Source organism: Argentina silus, assembly GCF_951799395.1.
Source record: "Argentina silus genome assembly, chromosome: 13".
Classification (NCBI taxonomy): Eukaryota; Metazoa; Chordata; class Actinopteri; order Argentiniformes; family Argentinidae; genus Argentina; species Argentina silus.
The window spans coordinates 4,324,505-4,346,449 of NC_139667.1; the positions used below are offsets into that span (position 1 = coordinate 4,324,505).

The 21,945-nt window shown below is 46.0% G+C and overlaps 1 protein-coding gene across 1 annotated transcript; it reads right to left on the minus strand.

The window, feature by feature from the left end:
* Window positions 1-7,334: 7,334 nt before the first annotated feature.
* peli2 (pellino E3 ubiquitin protein ligase family member 2) lies at window positions 7,335-18,662 on the minus strand. The gene is made up of 6 exons (XM_083684160.1): window positions 18,352-18,662; window positions 14,411-14,540; window positions 11,085-11,186; window positions 9,507-9,704; window positions 8,979-9,167; window positions 7,335-8,701 (listed from the first exon to the last, which is right to left on the minus strand). The coding sequence occupies exons 1-6, from the start codon at window positions 18,426-18,428 to the stop codon at window positions 8,123-8,125; spliced, it is 1,275 nt and encodes a 424-aa protein (XP_083540286.1). The 5' UTR covers window positions 18,429-18,662; the 3' UTR covers window positions 7,335-8,122.
* Window positions 18,663-21,945: the final 3,283 nt, after the last annotated feature.

Below are 21,945 nucleotides of genomic sequence, written 5' to 3' on the forward strand. Positions count from 1 at the left end.
ATCCCCTTGCTATCATTGACTACATATCTGTTTTAATCTTACTTTAAGCATCCTGCAAACGAGGTGTAATCCACTAAAGCCTCTTTGAAATATGCTTTACAGGCCTAATAGAATAATTCATCCTCCCATTATATGATTGCACATAGACTAAATGACATTGTCCACACGCACTGGCAGGAATTGATCAGACACTGTATGCCGTTGCTGTTATGATATAACCAGCATGTTGAGCCAATACACCCAGCAGTTTAACAGGGACGGTGAGTGACACTTTGAGCCTCAACATGTTCACAACTGCACCCTATATGTACTTGCACTGATATTAATGAACGTTGGTAGCATGTGCCAGTCCTGCCTAGATGTGTTACCATAACACCACTCTGCACTATGAAGTAAACAATCAATTGCAGCTAAACTACAACACTAGTCTAATCTCAGAGTACAAGTGGCAACATCACTGCACAAGGCTATAGTTTGCTTACTTGTGTGACATAATATAATATCTGAATAGTGAATCCCCCGAAAGTATTTAGTGAATTAAGAGTTTACATCTAAACACAGCCGGGTGCAAAGCCATTCTAGATTCTCTCTCTCCTTTTATCCTGTTTTGATTCTATTTTTTTTCTTTTAACTCACCACTCTGTTGACAGGACACACACGCACACCGCTCCCAAAGCACTTACACACGACAGAATTACAGGGATGTTAGACTACTGCTAGCTGTGTTTCCTTTGCATCATGTGGTTTACCCAAATGCTTCTAAACTAGAGAGATGGAAAGGATAAAGCAAATTATAATCAACATTTTGCACAATGGAACACAATGGGCCAAGAGAACAGGAGGGCACAAAGTGAGCCCTTGTTTTCGATCGCCCAGAGCAGCACACCTAATGGAGACCAATTAAAATGAGAGGATTCAATTTTGCAAAACACCAGGAAGCTAAAGATAAATGTAGTATCTCAATTTGCAGTGAAGGCCACTCCCTCACGATGGTTTCCAGCGTGTTTGTTAGGCCATTTCTGAGAAACAGCTGGTTACAGAGAGTTTCTACAACCTACCCCCTCTAACAAGACTAATCCTACACATTGCAGTGAGACAGAGGGAGAGGGGGTGAGAGGGAAGGGAGAGGGGGTGAGAGGGAAGGGAGAGGGGGTGAGAGGGGGTGAGAGGGAAGGGAGAGGGGGTGAGAGGGAAGGGAGAGGGGGTGAGAGGGAAGGGAGAGAGAGCGGGAGAACCGGGTGAGGCTGAGAGAATAAATGAAAAGATGGTCTACGACTGCGGTGAGGGGAAATTTAGGAGTAACAGGAGGAGGCAGAGGGAGACAGCACGGCACAGTATGGTTTCCATGTGGGAGCAATCCACTTACTTAAACTGATAAAGATTTAATTAACACAAGACTCTGCAATTACTCATAATTAAAGTCATTTGTCCCCTTGTTGGGATGAGGAGGCTCCACGCCACGGCTGCCTCAAAATAGGAAATGAGAAAAGCATGACAGAGTGGGGAGAGCGGGGCGGATGATGGGGGGAGAGGAAGAAAAGAGGGATGTGGTCAAATAGAGAGATGTAGGGAGGAGACGGGTGGAGAAAGAGCTGTCACTGACAAAATAAGGAGAAAGAGCTGTCACTGACAAAAAATGTCAAGTCACATAATGAAAAAATAAGACCACAAAGGTCAAATCAATTCAAAGTCAAGACCTTCATAAATGAGTGGGCCTGTGACCTCCATGAAAATGACCATGAATGTCGCCTAAAGGCCTTTTGATTAAATATACATATATACAATGTGTCTATAGGCCTATTCATATGCTGACCTCTTATTGTTTATTTAAAAAAATCTCATTGAGCAAACAATTGTTGAAAGGTGTAGTGTATACACCCATTGCTATGGTATATATATATAGTAAGACCTATATAGTTAAGAATATTATATATATAATATTCAACCTGCATTTGGAGCTTATGTTTTGCAGCTTTTAAAATGATCAATTATAACCATGAAAGCTGAGAAAGTGAACGAGATCCCGCTGTTGCTCGTATCAAGAAAAATATAGGGTGAGAGCAGGAATTAAAAGTCTTTCAAATACCCACTTCTGCTTCTCTGTCATTTGCAAACATGCTCGACCATGGAGCCGGGGAGCCGGGGAACCGTGGACCTCTGACTGCCCCGCATGGTAGACGCTGAATACCGGGTATGGATAATTAATGAGACGTTTTCCGCGGCAAACAGTGACTAATTGCGCAAGACAGATATAGCGAGAAATTAATAATATTTATCCATCGCTTGCCACGATCCCCTACCGGTTCAATTTGTCGGGAGATTAAAACGACTGCCAAGTTTACTAAATTACAAAGCGCTGAAACAAACGTGAGTGTTGTTGTGTTTGTGCGTGACGTGGTGCATGCGTGTGTTGTTACTTCATTTACGCGAGGAACGAGTATCAGAGTATGAGTATCTCTTTTTTACAGTCGACGATCTGCATATTTGGTTGGTCGCACGCTGGGTAAGCGAGGTAAATATCACAGCCTCCAACTCACCGACGAAGGTGTCCTATTGATAGCTTGGCCCGCAGCCCCCAGCCACCTGTGGCATTTCGCATGCCAGTTCACCGGGTCTTGGACAGAACACAGATTAGACGACATAAAGACACAACATGTGGGGTGGAGTCTCATAGGATAATAGTCAGCATGACTGCATGGTAACAGCCCTTCACCCCAGGTCTAAACATTCGTAACCATCAGCTGTCACTAACCTTGGTCTCTGTTTTTATTTTCTATTTCACTCATAACAAAATTGTGTTTGGGTCAGGCCTACCTCACACTTTTATACGTTTGGATCATATATGGTCACTCATCTGGGAGCTAAACAACAAATCCTCATGGTTTTGTTATGAACATGTAAATTCATGATACATCCCTCCCATATAACCAGCATTCACTGAGACTGCTCCTCTGATTCCGTCCTTCAAATCTTCCCATTTCACCTGCTGCCAGTTTCCCATTCACACCTGTCCAACAGCTGTTCCAACTCTCTCTCTCTCACACACACACACACACACGCACGCACGCACACACACACACACACACACTTCAAGATCTATAGCTCTTCAAACACTGTTCACTTGATCGCTTACACTTTAACACAATGAAACCTACAAGTGAGGCCTGGAGCAGGACTAGGCCTGAGCTTCCACATCTCATCCATGGGCCCCTGTATCTCTACCTGGCTGACGTGACGTGGCTTTGATCCTGCAGGAGCGGGCCGCTGGGGCAGGCAGACATCCTGACTGAGTCTGTCAGTAGACCGAGGGAATCGCAGACATTTTCTCTGTCTCCATTTCTCTCTGTTTGTAGTGCACTCTTGATGGACACCTCAGAAACAGCAGACTGGAAACCCTTCAGCAGAGTGGCACTAAGCACACGTCCAAAAGACCAAAGCAGTTCTACTGAGTGTGTTACGTTCATCTTGATGGGGGAATTTTTACACTGTATCATCACTGCCTCGAAATTACTGCCGTGTCAATAAATTAAGGCAGAATTCTGAAATGGCTTTAGGTGGATCATGATAACATGGTATTTAGCCTGTCACATGAGAAAACTCACTCCTGAAGAAATGGCAAATGTTTTGGCTGAAAAATTGAAAGTTAATTTCATACTTTTGGCATGCCCAGTTCCTCACATGGAATGCTGCAGCAGCGTAATTCACGCTGCTAAAAGGAACAATAATGTTTATTACCACCCTTTTTTACGAAATGTAAATTGGTAATAAATAAATAAAACATAATAAATAATAACTTATATTAAAAGTAATAATAATAAAGAAAAAGTGTAATGAAGTCTATATAAAGCAGCTTGTCTTCACATTTAGGAACTACTGTCTCAGTCCTCTTTATTTGCATAACCCTGACCTGCTTAAGGCAGGGAAGCCAACCAGTGATCTACAAATTAGCATGCTGTCACCTTCAGAGTCTCCTCTGTCATTCAGAGAAACAGGCCAGGGTGCAGACACATGAACCTCACATCTACTGGAGAAATGTTAATTAGGAAGCATGGCATCCCACTGCTCCATCCCTCTCAAACTGCCTAAATGACATGTTATGTATTTAAATCCTTTCACATGCCCTTATTTTAGAGGGGATGAAGTTTAATATGTATGATGGAAAATGTCACCGTCATTGTGTTATATTTCTGCATGAACACATACTTATTCTACATCAAGAACATTGCAAATGACGCGTCTTGGCCCATAATTTCACTGGTAGGTTATAGTTTAGTGTGGAAATTGCAATATATTTCCTTGATATTGAGAAACAATTATTATTATTATTATTATTATTATACATTGGCTTTTTATCTGCCATGGTATTAAATAGGAGTAAATATAAGAAGGGTATGATCCAGTTCATATCACCAACATGGTTCTATTTTCTTCTTGAAGTATCATCGAAGACAAAAAGAGAGTAGGCCCATTTCAAACCGCCATGTCCCTACAGGCCCATCCGTCCCCGTACGTTTCATACAGACACAGGGTTCAGAGGTGTGAATACAGTAGTAGGACCTGCATTGACGCACTCTCATTGTGTTATAATTATCATTCATCATTTATAATAAACATTCATTTCTCCCCTTTCATCTGTGTCTCAGCGTTGTCATTGGCTGAGACTCTTAATGTCCCCACTGTGGGCATCATCACACAATACATTCAGTTTCTCCATAGTTGAGGGAGTAGTGCCCTCGTGTGGCTGATATGGAGAACTGCAAAAAACAGTAGGCCGGTCTACACTCTCTGTATGAGTGATTTGAAACAGGGACAGCGTTAATAATGTTGCTGATATGCCATGCTACGAGGTAAAAAAAAGAATAAAAAATAAATTAAAAAAAAGGATTGGATGACTTAGATATGACATGAGATGTTATTAAAACACATTTTAAGCACATTGTTCTGAATCTTTCACACTCTTATCTCACATAAATGGTGTCTTTGATAGAACCAACCGTGTCAACATCTAACAAAATGAAGATAGGAAGTCAATGCTTGTACTGAGGAATGACGCAACATGTTGGCAACTGGAATGAAAGCCTCAGTGAAATGTAATAATAACCATTATCCTGTGGGGGAGCCAGTCTTACAGGCCAGTCAACTGAGGTCAAAAATAAACCCCAGCCTGCTGTTGCTAAGAAGTGGAAGCTCCATTCTCTAAAGTGTTTTAACTTGGTCATCATTCTACTAAAATACACATGCTTACCTTCGCTTGTCCCAAGTTAGATGTGTCACCGAGTATCACTTTCAAAAGAGTTTGGAAACCTTATGCGAGCGCCTTACCTTTTACAGTAAGTATGATAGGGATCATAGATAGCCATCAGAATAGCAGTTATACTCATGACTACCAGATGTAGGACACAGAATCATGTTGAATTCTTCTCCCACAGTATTTCAGCAGGAACAGAGAACCTTCACCACCAACATACCCAAAGCAACACAAATGTTTATTTGTAAATTGTTTATTTTTTTGCAAAGTAGGCATTGGGAGCATCAGTGCGAGCGCTGACTTCTGAACAGAGTAAAGAGACAAATGCACTGAGCTGGCCCCTTGAACTAAGGACCGTTCCCACGATTTTAAGGAGGAATGTTTGTGGTAGCTACACTGCAGCTGTTGCAGAGCATGGTCTATGTACGGTCAGCACAGTGCTGTTGAACGCTACTCTTGGATACGGCTCCTTAACCCTGTTCAAGTTATTTAAAGTTACAGACTAAGCCATTCGTCGACCCTCTGTGGTGAGACCATATGTGTTGCTGCTGCTGTTGGCTTCATACTACCAAGGTGGTTCCCCCAGAACAGACCTGGTGGAAGTGGTACACACCTCTGCAGTCCACCACAGACCAGACACTTCCGTGACGGTGCGGGTACAGGATATGAGCCATTGTGCACAGTGCTAGAGACCCATCTGTAATTATTTGGCTTCTCAGCGTAGCTGAAAAGAATAGCTCGTGACCGCCTCTTCAGCCTCGCTCATTGATAACGCAGCTCAGACATGGCTATAGTAAGAAGTTGAAGACTAACATCAACGTCCCCCCAGTTTCTTAATGCTGTCCACTATCCTATCCATGAAACTACGGTGGTGGTGGTTTGTTTATCGTTGAGCTCCACTCTACATATGGGCACAGTCAAGCCAGTCAGCATCAAAGAAGAGTGCACATGACATTTCTCTCTAATTCTTTAGTTCTAAGTTATTTGCGCTTGGTTTCCCAACTTCAATGTTGGCTCGAAGCCACAGTTATTTGGCCCATTTGATCCATCTCCACAGTCGGATTTAACAAATTTGGCTTTGAACATGATAATATCATTATCCTCCTCAGAGAAACTGGGGAGGCAACCAAACAGCCTTGACTGATCGAGACATGTTTCTTTCTTTGTTTTTCCACGCTATCAGTTTGGTTTTAACTTCCATTACAGTATCACTTTGGGTCGAGGGAAGCGGCTGTTGCATTTGACATTTGGAGACAAACCCCCTCCTCCATATATTTGGTATAATCCTTCGATGCTGCCGTGACTGTGCCCAGGCTTGGTAGCGTACAAATCATTGGATCAAACCCAGCATGAGATAAAGCTAAGAATTCAACAGTGCAGATTTAACACAGGTACTGTGCGGGTGGGGGTGGGGGTGGGGGGGGGGGGGGGCAAGACCAAGGACAGCTCACAGGTGTGGATGGATGTGTGACCTGGGTACACTTCCAAAAGTTCACTCTTATTCACTGCAGATGAAGAAGGCCTTACTGATATCACGAGACACCCCCCCCTCCCCCCGAAGTTGTTTTACAGTACATTTAGAAGGAACAGACCGAGCCATTCAGTACAGGAATGGCATAATTGAGGCTAAAGCACCAACGGTGAGGAGAGGCCCTGTATTAGAATACATTCATTGTCATGTCTCACAAGGATGATTCCGGTGGCCTCTTGTTGCCTTTTGGGATGGTGAAATCATAAAACAGTTGGTTAATGTCTCAGTCTGAGTCGGACAGAAAGTGTTCACAAATCCAAGCACACCCCATGTGATCCAACCCACATGCACACAATAGTTACACAAGAGAAAAAATATATTAACATTTTCATTAGAAAAACTGTACAAGGGCCTCAGTGTAGTAAAATACTTCTTAGAAAGATAAAAAGGTGGAAAGAATCCATGTGGGTTAAATTTCTTTATACTTTTCTGTATGTAAAACTCTCCCTCTGCCCTCAACAAAATAGCTTTTTTCATCTAGTAAAAATATTCCCATTGTTTCACTGGGAGCCCCAGGCACTGAATACATCTCTGTACAGGAGGAGGAAGGGTTGGGTTTTCAAGGGTCAGTTCCTCCAGCTCATAAACATAGCGCTAACCTCTGGAAAGGCCAAATGTTCTGGGTGCCATTACCGATCAGGGCTAAGGAGCCAATGGGGAGCAGTTAACTAGTTACCCATGAGCCTCGCTGGCCCTTGCAGTCCTCCTCCCAGCCAACAGTCCAGCTGTCTGGCTCTGTAAAAATCATTTGTCTCAGACCCACCGGGAATTAGACTGTAGCGTGAACCCCCACCCACAGACACAGACTACACCTGCTCACTGTAATCTGTTCATGATCAATGACACATTAAAAACACAACACACTCCAGTGACCACTATTCTGTAGTCCTACTTGAAATGAGCAGCCATTTTAAGCTACAACAGCCCAGAGATTTAGCTCTGTTGAAAGCTGGTGGTTGGCAGTTGAGGAGGATTTCGTTTTGGAGGAGTTGGATTTCTGTGGTTCTGCCATAGGTCCAATGTGCTCCACATCTGTGTGTGTGTGTGTGTGTTTCTATGCCACTGTGGCTGTCCAAAGACCCAGAGGACCATGAGACAGAATCAAACACAGTGTAATGGACCACCGCCTTGAGGCCCGTCTCCACAGAAACTTGGCACACACACACACGCACGCACGCACTATGGTTGTACAGACTCCATAGTCCACGAGAAGCCTTGTGAACCATTACTCCTCAGTACAGTCAGGTAATAAAATCATAAAAGAAAGCAGTAAATAATCTGAACAGTTTCACAGCATGTTGGCCCTCCTGCCTCCTTCCTTCCCCAGAGGAGGACCGCCGAGCTCAGTCGATGGGGCCCTGGAAGATGAGCTTGGCACAGCCCTTGGTGAGGCTGAGCTGGGTGGCACAGAAGGGGCAGGCGGCATGGAAGGCGTGCGTACCATGGGGCAGAGGGATCTCCGCCCAGTACTTGGCCGACTTCTCCGAGCACACGTGTCCGCACGGCACAAAGGCATGCGTGGGGGCGCCGGTGTCCACGTAGAAGGCCGGCTCGCAGCCCAGCCACAGCGGCACGTAGGGGCCCACGGTCCGGCACATGGGGCACTCCCGCTGGGCGTTGGGCTCCTGCTCCGAGCGGTGGCCCCAGTTGTGGTAGCCGTGCACGTGGCCACAGGCCAGGTAGACCCAGGGCTGCTTGTCTTCCAGGGAGGACAGGGCGCGGCTGCGCTGCATGCTGGGGAAGGCCAGGGTGTTCAGGCCCACGGGGCACTGGGGCCGCGCTGCATTGATCTCCTGCCGCAGGGCCTCCAGGTGCTTCTGGGTGGGCGTGTGGAAGAGGCCTTCGGCCGTGCGCCACAGCAGGGTGGCTCCACACAAGTCTACCAGGGAGCCGTCCTGCAGAACATTGCTCTCACTCTCCACCTGCAGGGGGCGACGCAGCACACACAGACCATGGAGTTAAGTTGAGAGACGGTATCAACACTGACGCTATTGGCTGGGTAGTTTAACAGAAAAATGTACCCACAACGTTCAGTATATTTACATGTGCTTTCTACATATAGCCGTACCGGATAGGGAGGGATGTTTGATACGGCATTATTGTTAATCTAAAGGCATGTTTATTGGAGTTGAACTGTCTTAATATTGTACGCTGATGTTTGTAAATGTATTTCTCCAATGAGGTTAGAGTGCTACTGACCAGTTTTCCGCGGGTCTGGGCCGAGCGGGTCTCTCTCAAGGTGTAAACATCCCCGCACACGGAGATCTCCCTCCACACGCCGGGCTTGGACTCCTCCGTGAACCCGCCTCTGGGGTGCATCACCAGGACGCCATTGGTCGTCAGCCCGTCCATGTGACCATCCGGGTTCTTCCACTTCGCAGCCTTTTCCTGAGGTTGAGACAAAATGGGAAAGTCAAGCACACAATGTAGTGTTGTTACATAACACGGGTGGTGGCAGTATAAATTCTGTTAGCTAATCTAGTTTCCTCTGCTTGGAATGCTATGCATTTGAAAACCAGCCTTAGAATCTTGGGAATGTGTGGCAGTGTTTCGGGGACTTTTGTACAACAAAAATTAACTGGAAAAAGCAATTGTAGACGTATAGCGAGTACATCTATCCTGTTGTTAATTAGGCAGTATTGTCATAAGCACAGCAGTATATTTCTGTACTTGGTAACTGGATAGGCTGCCTCCTCTCCTCCCTTCTCCCCTCTGATCCAGTCTTACCCCAAGGAAGATGTTCTTGGAGGAGTCGAAACCAGCTGCGTAGATGCGGGCGGTGTAGGGCGGCGCCCGCTCACAGACCACACGACAGGCGAACCGGGAGATGGTGCTCTGGGTGATGGGCGTCTCCTCTCCCTCCTGTCCCCCCGACACTGTGTCTGTCACCACGAAGTCTATGGGGCTCTCCGTGGAACGGCCGATCTGCAGGGAAACAGAGGCCGTCTCATGTTAGTGAGGAGCGGAGGTGACCCTGACTGATACAGGACACGTTGCTTTGTGCGGCCATTTGCTGCGACATCTGAACAACACCTCACTAATTGGGAATTATTAACGCTTTATTAGAATTTATGACTTGATTGTCATCGTATATTAATATTGGAGAGATGTAAAAGACTGCCATAAACACCCAAGTCAAAATGAAACCGATAAAGTCTGAGTTGTTTGTCAAACACAACGTTTATTTTCCTAGATAACACAATGAATAAAACTAGACTGGGTGAGGTTCTGACCACCATTCCACATATGGAAATAAATGTTGTACTGTATGTTGACACAGTGAACGTTCCACAGCTGGAATGAACAGTTGTCTTTGTTACCATAAGAGGCCACTAACTAATGGCTGTCAAAGAACACAAAGCTATTTGTTCACTAGTTCAAACAAGGCCACGCCAATCAAACTCTCAAACCGAAGGAACTGTGATACCGATACTGAGTCAATGATTCTATATACATTTCAACCTTAAACAAAACATTTAATTTCCTCAATCACTTCGCTTCAACTTTAGTCCTAAAGTTGGCTCCTATTGGCTCCTGCTTCTCTGATGGGTAGCGTTTCTTTTTTCCTTTGCTTAGTGCTGTTCAGAGACACATGGACACAATAAAAGGTTGAATGTGAAGAACGTGTCTGGGCCAGTAACTTGTCTCTCGTGGGAGAGTGGAGCTGTCTCTTTGCTGTAGATTTAGATTAATGCTGGGGGGATAACAGTGTAGAGTTCTGAGCACATGTGTTCACTTGGAGAGAATGGCTGGGAAGGGAGGGAGAGGGAGAGAGAGAGAGAGAGAGAGAGAGAGAGAGATGGAGAGGGAGGGAGAGAGAGAGAGAGAGAGAGAGAGAGAGAGAGGGAGAGAGAGAGGGAGGGAGAGAGAGAGAGAGAGAGAGATGGAGAGGGAGGGAGAGAGAGAGAGAGAGAGAGAGAGAGAGAGAGAGGGAGAGAGAGAGAGAGAGAGAGAGAGAGAGAGGGAGAGGGAGGGAGAGAGAGAGAGAGAGAGAGGGAGAGGCAAGACTGCTAGAGAAACACATGCCAGCTATGAAACAAATAATCCCATATGAAGTCGACAGAAATCTCATTAATAATTAAGTAAAACAGATTTAAAATACAACAAAAACACGGTGCTAAAACTAAGCAGATTGCTTAATGCAGATCTGTCACGGTTAGCCAAAAAGAAAGCTTTGAAGCAAATTACTTGGTGGTTATGAATTTAGTAAATGATGAATATCCAAATGTGCATATGGCAGGTCAATCTGGATCTGCTAAGCTCAGCCAAACTGAGCATTAGTCATATTGAAAGTGGTGGGATTACCTGAAACATGTCTGTGTCTTTGTCATGGCAGTATTCCACCACAACAGTCTGGTTTCTGGACAGAGTGTAGGAGATGCTGTGCTGGCCTTTACAGTTGACTGCCTGGAACAGAACAAAACATGCAATTATTAGAACACGTATGTATGAATAATGGTGCCAGGATTGAGGCAAAGTAGAAATATATTAATAGTTATATCACACGTCGTATCACAATTCCGAAAATAATGATATTAGACCTGAAAATGAAACACAGTGTGGGAAAGACATCCACCAAAACAAAGGGCAGCTAGCTCAGTGCTAAGATGATGATGATGAAATCAGGGACCACGTGACCACTGTTTGTTTGTTCGTTCACACAACTTGGTTCACACAGAGCAGCTGGAGCCAGGGGGGGGGGGGTCATGATGGGAACCAGCTAATGCCTTCCGCCAATGCTCCATCTCTCGTGAGGAAGGAATCAAAAGACTGTACACATTCATTATATCGATGGACAACAACAAAAGGACCACAGGAAGAATTCAAGGAATGGGAAGGCTGGTTGCTGTGAAGTAACACTCCTACGACATGTGACCATAAAAACTGTGCTCTGTGGTCTAGCCTCAGTCCACACAGTCCATGAGGGGGTATGTTGAGCTCTGAAGTGTGTGTGTGTGTGGGGGGGAGTGGGGGGGGGGAATAGGGGGACTGGAGTCACTAACACAGCACAGCTACTTTACCACATGCCACCAACCTCCCACTCTAATCTGTGATTTCCATTTCCCCAACATCTCCGTCACGTGAGCAGGGGAGAGAGGGAGTAGAGTGGGAAAGTGGGTCACAGTTGCAGTGTTGTGCAGTAACAGGAGAGAGAGGGAGGGAGGGAGAGATGGAGGGGGAGAGACAAATATGTCAGCAAGAGGAAGGCTCGCCTCGATAACACCGAGCACGCTGCCAAGATCTGTCCACCTGTGTCTGGGGTCAGATGAAGTTCATGCACCAGCAGCAGCATATGAGCCAATCTGTGAGGAGTGGGTCAGCAGCCTCGCGATGACAACCACGATACAGTCAAACTCACTGACACATTGTCAACACTGCTCTCCGTTTCTCAATCTCCTGTTTGATTTCCGCTTGATTTAATCGTCATAATCTCAAACGGCCCAATGAGATATGAAACCAACGAGAGAGAGAAAGCCTTTGTTTGGGAATAAACACACATACATATACACACACATACACACACACACACATATACACACACACACACAGGACTGTAATTGAGATCAAGTGGGGGAGATTAGAGGCAGGATTTGAATAGGAGTCTGGCAGAGATCACGGGAGCTCCTCATTATCTGCCATGAGCACCAGAGTGTGCACGTGAGCCCTGCTCACTCAACCAGAAAGCCTTCTCTCAATGTGTTCACATGGGACTGGAAGGGGAAGAGATTTACTGTGTGTGGTGTGGTATGCACGCGTGTGTGTTGTGGTGTGGTGTGGCATGCGTGTGTGTGTGTGTGTGTGTGAGAAAGAGTGAGAGAAAGAGACATCGGCGCTGAATGAGAGACAGCATAGGAGGGCTAACCCTCTCCCTCAGTGCTAGCTCCTGGACGACAGGGCTGAAGGAACAGCTATTTTCAAGTATATGTGTGTGTGTGTGTGTGTGAGTGTGTACAGCTGTGAGGGGAAGGTCAGCCAACTGCAACAACTTCCTCGTTACCTCACCCCGCTAATCCAGGCCCAGCTAGCAGGGTGGCAGCAGAGAGGAGGTGGCGGGTGGCATCAAGCTCCATCTCTATAATAGCCCATGACCTCTTACATAAACTGCCCTCTTCAATCTCTGATCTGGTGGGCATTGAATCAACACAGCCCAGCCCAGCCCAGCCCAGCCCAACACAGCCCAACACAGCCCAACACAGCCCAGCCCAGCCCAGCCCAACACAGCCCAGCCCAGCCCAACACAGCCCAACACAGCCCAGCCCAGCCCAGCCCAACACAGCCCAGCCCAGCCCAGCCCAACACAGCCCAGCCCAGCCCAGCCCAGCCCAGCCCAGCCCAACACAGCCCAACACAGCCCAGCCCAGCCCAACACAGCCCAGCCCAGCCCAACACAGCCCAGCCCAACACAGCCCAACACAGCCCAGCCCAGCCCAACACAGCCCAGCCCAGCCCAACACAGCCCAGCCCAGCCCAACACAGCCCAACACAGCCCAGCCCAGCCAGCATTCTGAGAAATTAGACTTAGCCCTTATTAGCTAACAGCTAGCCCATATACCCCTGGGCCAATCAGAACAGACAGCAGGGGGGCGTTCAGTGGCGTAGCACACTAAGGCGCATACCATATCATCGCAAGGTCCCGGGTTCGATTCCGGCCATCGACATATCCTCCATATCATCCCTCCTCTCCCTCACCCATCCTTCCTGTCAATCTCTACTGTCTCTATCCCAATAAAGCAGAAGCGCCCAGAAAAGATACAAAAAAAAAAGAAAAAGAACAGACAGCAGGCATTATAGTCAAGCTACAGGACCAGGTGAGGGACAAACCTAAACTAAACAGCCTCCAGCCAGGAGCCTGGAACTACAACAACCAGAAGCCCTCTGAAATGTGTGCTTAAGAGAACCGCTGACGTCAGCACGCCCTCTGGCTTGTTTTGCAGTTCTTGCTAGGAAACCAAATGAAGGAATGCAAGAGGACAGACATGTTGTACTGGACCGGGCAGTTTCTGGCACGCTCTCCACCACAGAACAATACTAAAAAGATCTCTGGCCGAGACCTGCAGCTTTGATACTGTACACACGTCACAGAGAACAGGGGTTCAACAGGGCAGCAATATTTAGTTGTCTCAGTGTTCATCCACACCAATTCAGAATTCAATACTGGCTGTTTTTAAAACCTCCCTGGCTGGAGACTGTTTAGTTTACCCGTTAAACTCCTGCCAAAGTATGTCACATTTCTTTCTCCCCCTCGAGTCTCAACTGTTGGTCACGTTCTATGTTTGCAGACATGACACAATCAATGACCCAGCAGGGCCTATAACCTGTTCATGACCAACACACAGGTATTCCTACACCCTGTTACTTTGTTCATTCATTCCTACTTGGTTCATTCTTCCTTTACATTTACATTACATTTATTTAGCAGACGCCTTCATCCAAAGCAACTTACAACAAATACATTTGTTTTAGTAAGTGGTTCATCTATCCATCAGTCATCATAAGAACAAGTAATCTATGCTAGGACCAGGGGCTATTGGCAGTCTCAATGCTAGGAGAAGGAAGAATTACTTTTTTTACAGGAGAGAAACGTGTACAGGGGGGTAGTGGGGATGAAGAGGTCTTTAGGAGGTCTTTACCTTGCTGGCCTGAGGCGTGTTGAGGATATGTACAGTGCTGGGCTTAACACCATTGGCTTTGCTCCTTTTGTACAGAGCAAATCTGCTTTTCCTTCTTCCTCGATCTCCGTTGGGAAGGGAGCCATTGTACCTGTCAGAGAGGGGGGGGAGAGAGCCAGGACATCAGTTTTCAAAATTTGACATACTTTGGCAGGAGTTTAACAGGTTTGCCACAGCAAAAGCATAATACTAGTTTAACAGAATATGTTATGCATCTGTTGGCAAACTTGGCATAGAGTAAAAAAAGTAATGAAAATGGATGTGCTACTGGGTTTTTGGAACAGGACTTTTAATATGCATTTAGTTTATTCCACCACCTGCGATCAAATGTATTTAATTAGTAATCTAGGAATCACCTTGGATTATTGCTGTGTGTTATTATATAAAGCACTTTAATGGCTTACTCCTGACGGTCAGCTACTGTGGCTCCGGTCTGACGCCAGCGCCAGCTGTTCCTCTACACTCTGTTCCACAGCAGACTTTAGGATGTGCGTCAGGTCTGCTGCCCTTTACAGGCTTGTCCAGACCCGGAGGAAAAGTGACTCACATGCTTCAACCGCATAATAGCTCTGTTTTCTTTTTTTGGCCTGACTGACAGAGCCTATACTGACTCGATTAAAAAATAAACCCGAACAGGATCACCCCGTCGTTGCATCCCCTCTGTTTTACAGTGCTTTCACTTGAGCGTCATAGGGAACCCTTGTGAAGCCTGGCTTTTCGGTCTGCTGTACTACGCTCCTCCTAGTGAATGGAGACGCACCTTCCGGTCCAGCTAATACTCTCCATCCACCAGCTGGCCCCTACAGCTGGGACACCCCATGCTCTCCTCCCATCCCACACACAGGCCTTCTGTCACACACTGCCACACAGACACACGCAATTAGTGACAACACAGACATTCTGACATTGAGACTTTTTATGACATCTCCGCAGTTCGGAATCAACACCATTTCCTTTCATTAGTAAATAGCCTAAAAAAAAAAAAAGAACTACTGGCTGTTATTCCATCAGCAATGCTAATCCAACAGCAGTGACCAACACTGCCTCCACTTACTCCTGCCCATACTACTCCTGCCCATACTACTCCTCCTCCTCCTCCTCCTCCTCCTTCCTCCCTCCCCCCATCCCTCCCTCACCTCTCCCTGGCTGCCTGGCCAGGCCACCTGTCCCCACACAACCAGGCAGGCTGAGAAACACATGGTCTCAGTCAGCATAGAGCTGACTGGTCTGCTGGACAACCCACCCAGAGGGGAGTCGTAGCTGGGCCATCAGTGACTGACACGAGAGCGTATGGCCGGTATTATGGGAAACACCATTAGGCATGAATGTCGGAAACCAAGCATTCAACAAGAGTCTTCCGTCTCCACTGCTGCGCTCCTGTTGACCAGTCATATCCAGGTATACTGTCTCTCCCTCAGGCTGATTCTATCGGGCCATAGCAGCGAGCGGCCACCACTCAAGTAAAGCCATCTGACCCACGTCTGGGTGAGACCCGACACAAATGTAATCCATTAACCGTCGTTACAGACAGGAAGTGTGTAATGTCACCTGGATCCTGGACCTCGTCGTCATGGCGCTAGGCGAGGACAGCCTCCTTAAAGCTGTGCCTTGCTAATTGTAATCCCTTTGCCTTTTGACCTGTGCCAGACAGACAGTGAGTTTAGCCTCTGATACTCAGCAGCAGGGATTAGAGGCTCTGAGCGTCACCTGTCCTCCAGCTGTGCAGTATACATTAACAGGATCCACCAGCGTCCCCCCCCCCCCCCCCCCTACTCACACGGGGCAGTGTTAACAGTGTGGGGCAAATGTGCTGATTAGTTCAAGTGATAGCCCCTGATAAAATTGACCTTGAGACTGTGAGCCCAAGACAGCCTCCAGGGTCATGTCCTGTCAGTAGACAATAAGGGGCTTCATGTCTTCAAAGCCAATTGATCTAAAATGGCAGCAGTTGGCATCTCTGGTTCAGCCTCATCAGTGAATGCCATCATCACCCTCCACTGGTCTGGGACTGGGACGACTGGTGGTCTGGTCCTTGGACACGCAGAGATGTCCCCTGAGTACAAGCTTCCCTCACAGACTGGTTCTTAAGGGGGGAGGGGGGGGGGGTAGGGGGGTCACACAATGCACAATCAATAGGTTCAGTCCCACAGGCACAATGGACAGAGGAGGCTGGAGAGAAGCAGAGGCTGTGTCCATCTGATCAATCCCCCCTTTCATTCCCCCAGACCCACTCACCGACTGGCCACTGCCGATGCTGCCAAGCAGAGCCAGGGAAGTGGCCATGCAGGCACGAAGGCCACCATTGGTCTTAAAAAACGACAAGGGGGAGGAGACTGAATCAGTGTCTGCTCTGTTCGATGCTATCTTGTGTTCCATCAATGTTATTCAGATAATAACGACATCATGGTGGTCATTTGTCATGTGCGACTTTTTAAATTAAATCTAGTGTCTTGTGTGAGGGATACGTATCCTTAATTGAGCAACTTTAAGGTGCCAGGCTTTCGGTGTCTCACTAGTCTGTCACCACTAGGAATGTGTGTGTGTGTGTGTGTGTGTGGGGGGGGGGGGGCAAAGACAGAACCCCATTCTTCCAGACCCCCACATAAATCTTTTAAAAGCACCTAATCTGAAATGCTTTTAACAGATGCTCTATACATGAAACACACAAGGTACCAAACACCAGAGAAATGACTGATGCATTATTTCATACTTTCTCCATCAATCTTTTAGAACATCTTACAATGAACGTACTGCAAGCCGACAGTTCTTTAAAAAAAAAAAAAAAAAAAAGGGTCAAGAAAAGATGGTCGCGTCTAAAGCACAATAAAATAGAAGCCAATTAATATGATTAACCACATAACAGTAAAATGAGTTCGATAGTTTAAGATTTGGAAGACTTCAATATTGTTACACCGTTCAATTTATGAATGTTATTCAAATGTTTAAAGACTGTTTGGAAAACAAATGAACACTGAATAATATGATTATGCGTCATTCAAAACCTAACTTTTTAATATGCGGCAAATGGGATCAAGTGTGGGTGGGCCTATTTCATGTAAACAGTTCACAGCATTGTATGGCGCACTAAAATATTCAATTGTGCTCATTTGTAGTCTAGTACAAAGTAGAGGAACACATGATACCGAATCACAGGACAATAAAGCAATAAAGTTTCTCAACAATATTCGGTGAAGCAACCTGTAGGCCCACAAGTCGCTTGAGTGGTGTCTTTTTTTACCTAGGCCCTAAGCAACACTAAAAAGCGAGAGGACTGGGGGAGGGGGGCATCACCACTTCCGAATTCCAAACTGCTCTGAATCCAGTCATTACTTGCGACCGACGTTTGTGGAACAAAGATCCAACACCGGGCGCTAAAAAGCGCAGTTCCTGCAAGGTTAGGAATTTCGTGATATTCTGATGCGTAAATATTCTTTCACGCCCCTCCCCCGTATTCTACAAACTTCTCTCTGGCAACATTGTAGCTGAAATATGCATAGAACACATTGTGATCGGCCAGTACATCAGAGGCCAACTGTAGCCCACGACTTAAGGGGAAATATACACATTTCTGATTGTGCACGTGTCTGATTTCTTGAGTAACGTGAGCGCGTGAATTGCTCCGGGCCCCCTGCCGATTACAACACAGCCTACCTACTATGTCAACAAACTTTTCCTGTGCCATTGTCGACAATAAAACCGAAGATAAATCTGCGTAATTCTTCTGCAGAAACGGGGTGACTCCAACCCGTGTTTTCAGCACTGGGGAAAAGTTCTGATGACCATCAGTACAGAGAAACATAGGCTAGAGTTTATTCACTTAAAACTCAGTTGTGAACTTGATACCTTTTGAAGGTAAAATGTCTGCATTTTCAGTACGTTAACGAAGCTATTCTTCAACTTACCCTAATACTACCAGCTCCCCGTATTTAACTGGGTCTTTGGTCGGGGCGCAGTGCTCCTCCTGGCTTGATGAAAACATGAGGCTTCTTGCTTCAACGTACAGCCAGCAGGCGCCTCTCGATCTCTCCGCGCTCGCCCGTTCAGAGGGAAAAGATCACAAGGAATTCCCTTCAAAGGGTAAAAGAAACTGCCATTTCAGACTATCCCGTCGAATACGTTTGTGTGCCTATGTAAGGACGTCTTTCTGTAAAAGTAATAGAATTAAAACTTTGTCTTAGGAGACATGGCACAAGCGAGTCGTAATTAACGCAACTTGGCGGTTCAATCCACTCTAAAGCAGATACAAAAACAGCCCGGAGCAGGGGGTGGACCATACCATTCACTTGTCCTTTACTTTCTATAGGGGAGAACGCTACAAAAAATCGCAATAAACGTTTTTAGATACATATCTACTGTAATATCTGTTTAAATCTGCCCTAATACCAGCACTAGACATAGATTATTTTCACCATATTATTTATATTATTACATTTTTGGCAAAGGAATTGGAATTTTTATAACAGACCTCCCTTCCGCAACAGCCTCACATGGCCATGGCTCTATATGAGGCGGCACCTTCTATTATGTAAACAAAGAGCACAATCTGGGAATTCTTAAAGGGATCATAGCTTTCCCTTTTCATATGTGCATGGACATTATAAAGCTCAACGAACAGGCTAAATGTGTATGTTTGTTTATTAGTTTTCCAGAGAATAAATTGCAGAAGTAAAGATGAAGTTTACAGAGGCACTAGGATCCTGATACTCCCCTTTATGGTGTTGACAGTGGACATTGCCTTGCTTGTTGGCAGGCGGTGTCTAGATGTGTCCAGGACTAGTTGGGCTGTCCCAGACAGAAATGCCTGAACAAGGACACTCTTTTGTGGATGGAAGTATGAGGTGCATATGACACTACTTATCATCTCATGTTGCTATTTGACTGTTTCACTGTTTTAGGGCAACATGAGGCTAAGCAGACAACATGCGAATTGTCAGGATCACCTTCTCCTCTCTGTTCCGAGTCTGTAAGTGTTAACATTTGCATTCTGTACTGACTAACCAGAATAGGGGGCCACAGTGCTGACAGCGGTCAAATCAGACCATTCTCTTGTTGGTCAGACACAGTCAGCAACTCTGCCTCATGTGAATAACACAGCAACAGCATGCTCACTAAAATATACTGTTGCTAGGCTGCCATCCCGTGCAAGCCACTTCCACAGCCCGCCTTTTGGTTGGCTATTTATAATAGGTTGAGGGAAGTGGGCAAAGGGGCATCAGTGGTCACCAGTTCTGTTCCTCTATGTAATGCAATATTATGTTTTTCACGACTTCATTACTGTGGTTTCACATATATACTAGAGTGAACATCTCTGATACCTGCAATCAAGCACCTAGCCTCACCTCATTTTGATCTGCATGATCTGCAGGCTTATGGTCAACCCCACCCCCACCTCGAATCTGTCCCTTTGTGACCCACTCTGCTGCTGCCTGCAAAAAACAATGAGTCATCCTATCTTGTTACATTGGGACGGAGGATGTAGAGTTTGAGCATAGCAATACCATTTTCAGTAAATTGATAACAGCTTAGTCATTTTCTTGAGAGAGACATAGACTTAAGGTTAGTGAATAGCTTGAATCGAACAAAGAGGGACATTTCCAAAAGAGAAATGTGAGGGAAAACATCCCAGCCTCCATGCTAACCCTCTGCTGTCAGGTTCCCCTGTACCATATGTCCTGTTGCCCTCACACCTTTCTGATGAATGTGCCACTTCTACACTTTTGTCTGGCAGTCTCATCAACACTTGGCTGTCTCTGTTCTGTTATCACAGGGATCTGCCCGGTTAAGTGCCCTCATTCCTCCCAACTCTCCACTGTCAATAACAAATGGACTCCCTTCGGTGGTCTTCTCTGCCCTGCTATTACAGCCTGTTTGAACTGGTGTTCAGTTTCAAAGTGTAATAACACTTAACGCAAAAACAAAAGGTGGTGGTGGGGGAAGCGGCGTAGTTGGAACAGTGTATTTCCATTTGTAATGCGTCATCCAGAAAGTCCTGACAACCCTGCGGTATGATTGTGGGTAGACTTTGTTGTTATTTTTGATACGCTAATCTTGTCTGTCTATCCGCCTGTAAGTAATACATCAATCCAGTTTAGACCATGACATTTGTTGATTCTGTTCATAGCTCCACTACATACTGTATCAGTCCATTAATAGTCACAAGGGTTAAACTTCAGCTTCATCTATCTTTGTATATAGAGGAATTGAGCTACTTGAGCCATGGACATCAACTGCCCCTGAGGCTACTCTCAACAGCCTTGGGTATAATGAGTATTTACAGCTCTTTTGTGTGAGACTCCTTCCACCCACTTTCATCCAGTGGGTATTGTCTGTTTAAAAGAGCAGTGTGTAACTATCTTTCCATATAACCCCCCCTACACACAACCGCAGCCACACATACACACACATGCATACACACAGTGTAGTGGGGGGATCAAAGGCTCTCTGGCACATACCACGCTGATGGAGAGCAGATGCGAGGATGGAGCTGCTCTTTTGAGGTGGGTCTGGTGAATGAATGTGTGTGTGTGTGTGTGTGTGTGTGTGTGTGTGTGTGTGTGTGTGTGTGTGTGTGTGAGTGTGCGCGCACGCGTGTGTACACATATGGTACCAGGCAACAGACGTGTGGACCAGAAATGATATTGCGCAATGTGACTTACTGTATGAGCCATGATGACGTACCAAAGACAAACAAAGCCCCTATTTACCTCTTATTCCCCCCCTCTGCCACCCTCCTACTCTGAATCAGGAGTGGTCAGAGCTTGAAATTCATACTGAATGTTCCCTGGAAGTCATGGGACCATGCTATGACTGTTTGAGATAGAGTGTTCTGCATGTGTGTGTTGTTGAGAGTTGGGGAGATGTGTGTGTGTGTGTCTCTGTGTGTGTGTGTGTGTGTGTGTGTGTGTGTGTGTGTGTGTGTGTGTGTGTGTGTGTGTGTGTGTGTGTGTGTGTGTGTGTGTGTGTCTCTGTGTGTGTGTGTGTGTGTGTCTCTGTGTGTGTGTGTGTGTGTGTCTCTGTGTGTGTGTGTGTGTGTGTGTGTGTGTGTGTGTGTGTGTGTGTGTGTGTGTGTGTGTGTGTGTAAATTACATTTTTCCTCTACCGTTCTGTAACTTCACATGGTGCTCAGTTAACTCCCCTCTGGTAACAGCATAACTTTCTCAAGAAGTGTTATGAGTCATTACTTAAGAAGACAGTGAGACACATTGCAAAATGAGAATGTGTGCAAGCAGTGTGGTAGACTGTGGATTTCTTGAGAATCACATATTGGGTTGGTTGATTCATGCTTATAGGGAAAGCTTAGGAAGTGTGTGTAAAATCCTGGTGTGCTAATTAACTATGAAATCAAAAAATGTCAAGAAGTGAAGATGAACCACGCATCAACCTGTGCAACCACTGGTCATCGTCGGACTATTATGCTATACTCCCTATGTGAGTATCAAAAAGATTGAGTCACAGGTCAAACATATATTTTGGGGGGATATTACTTGATGCTTATA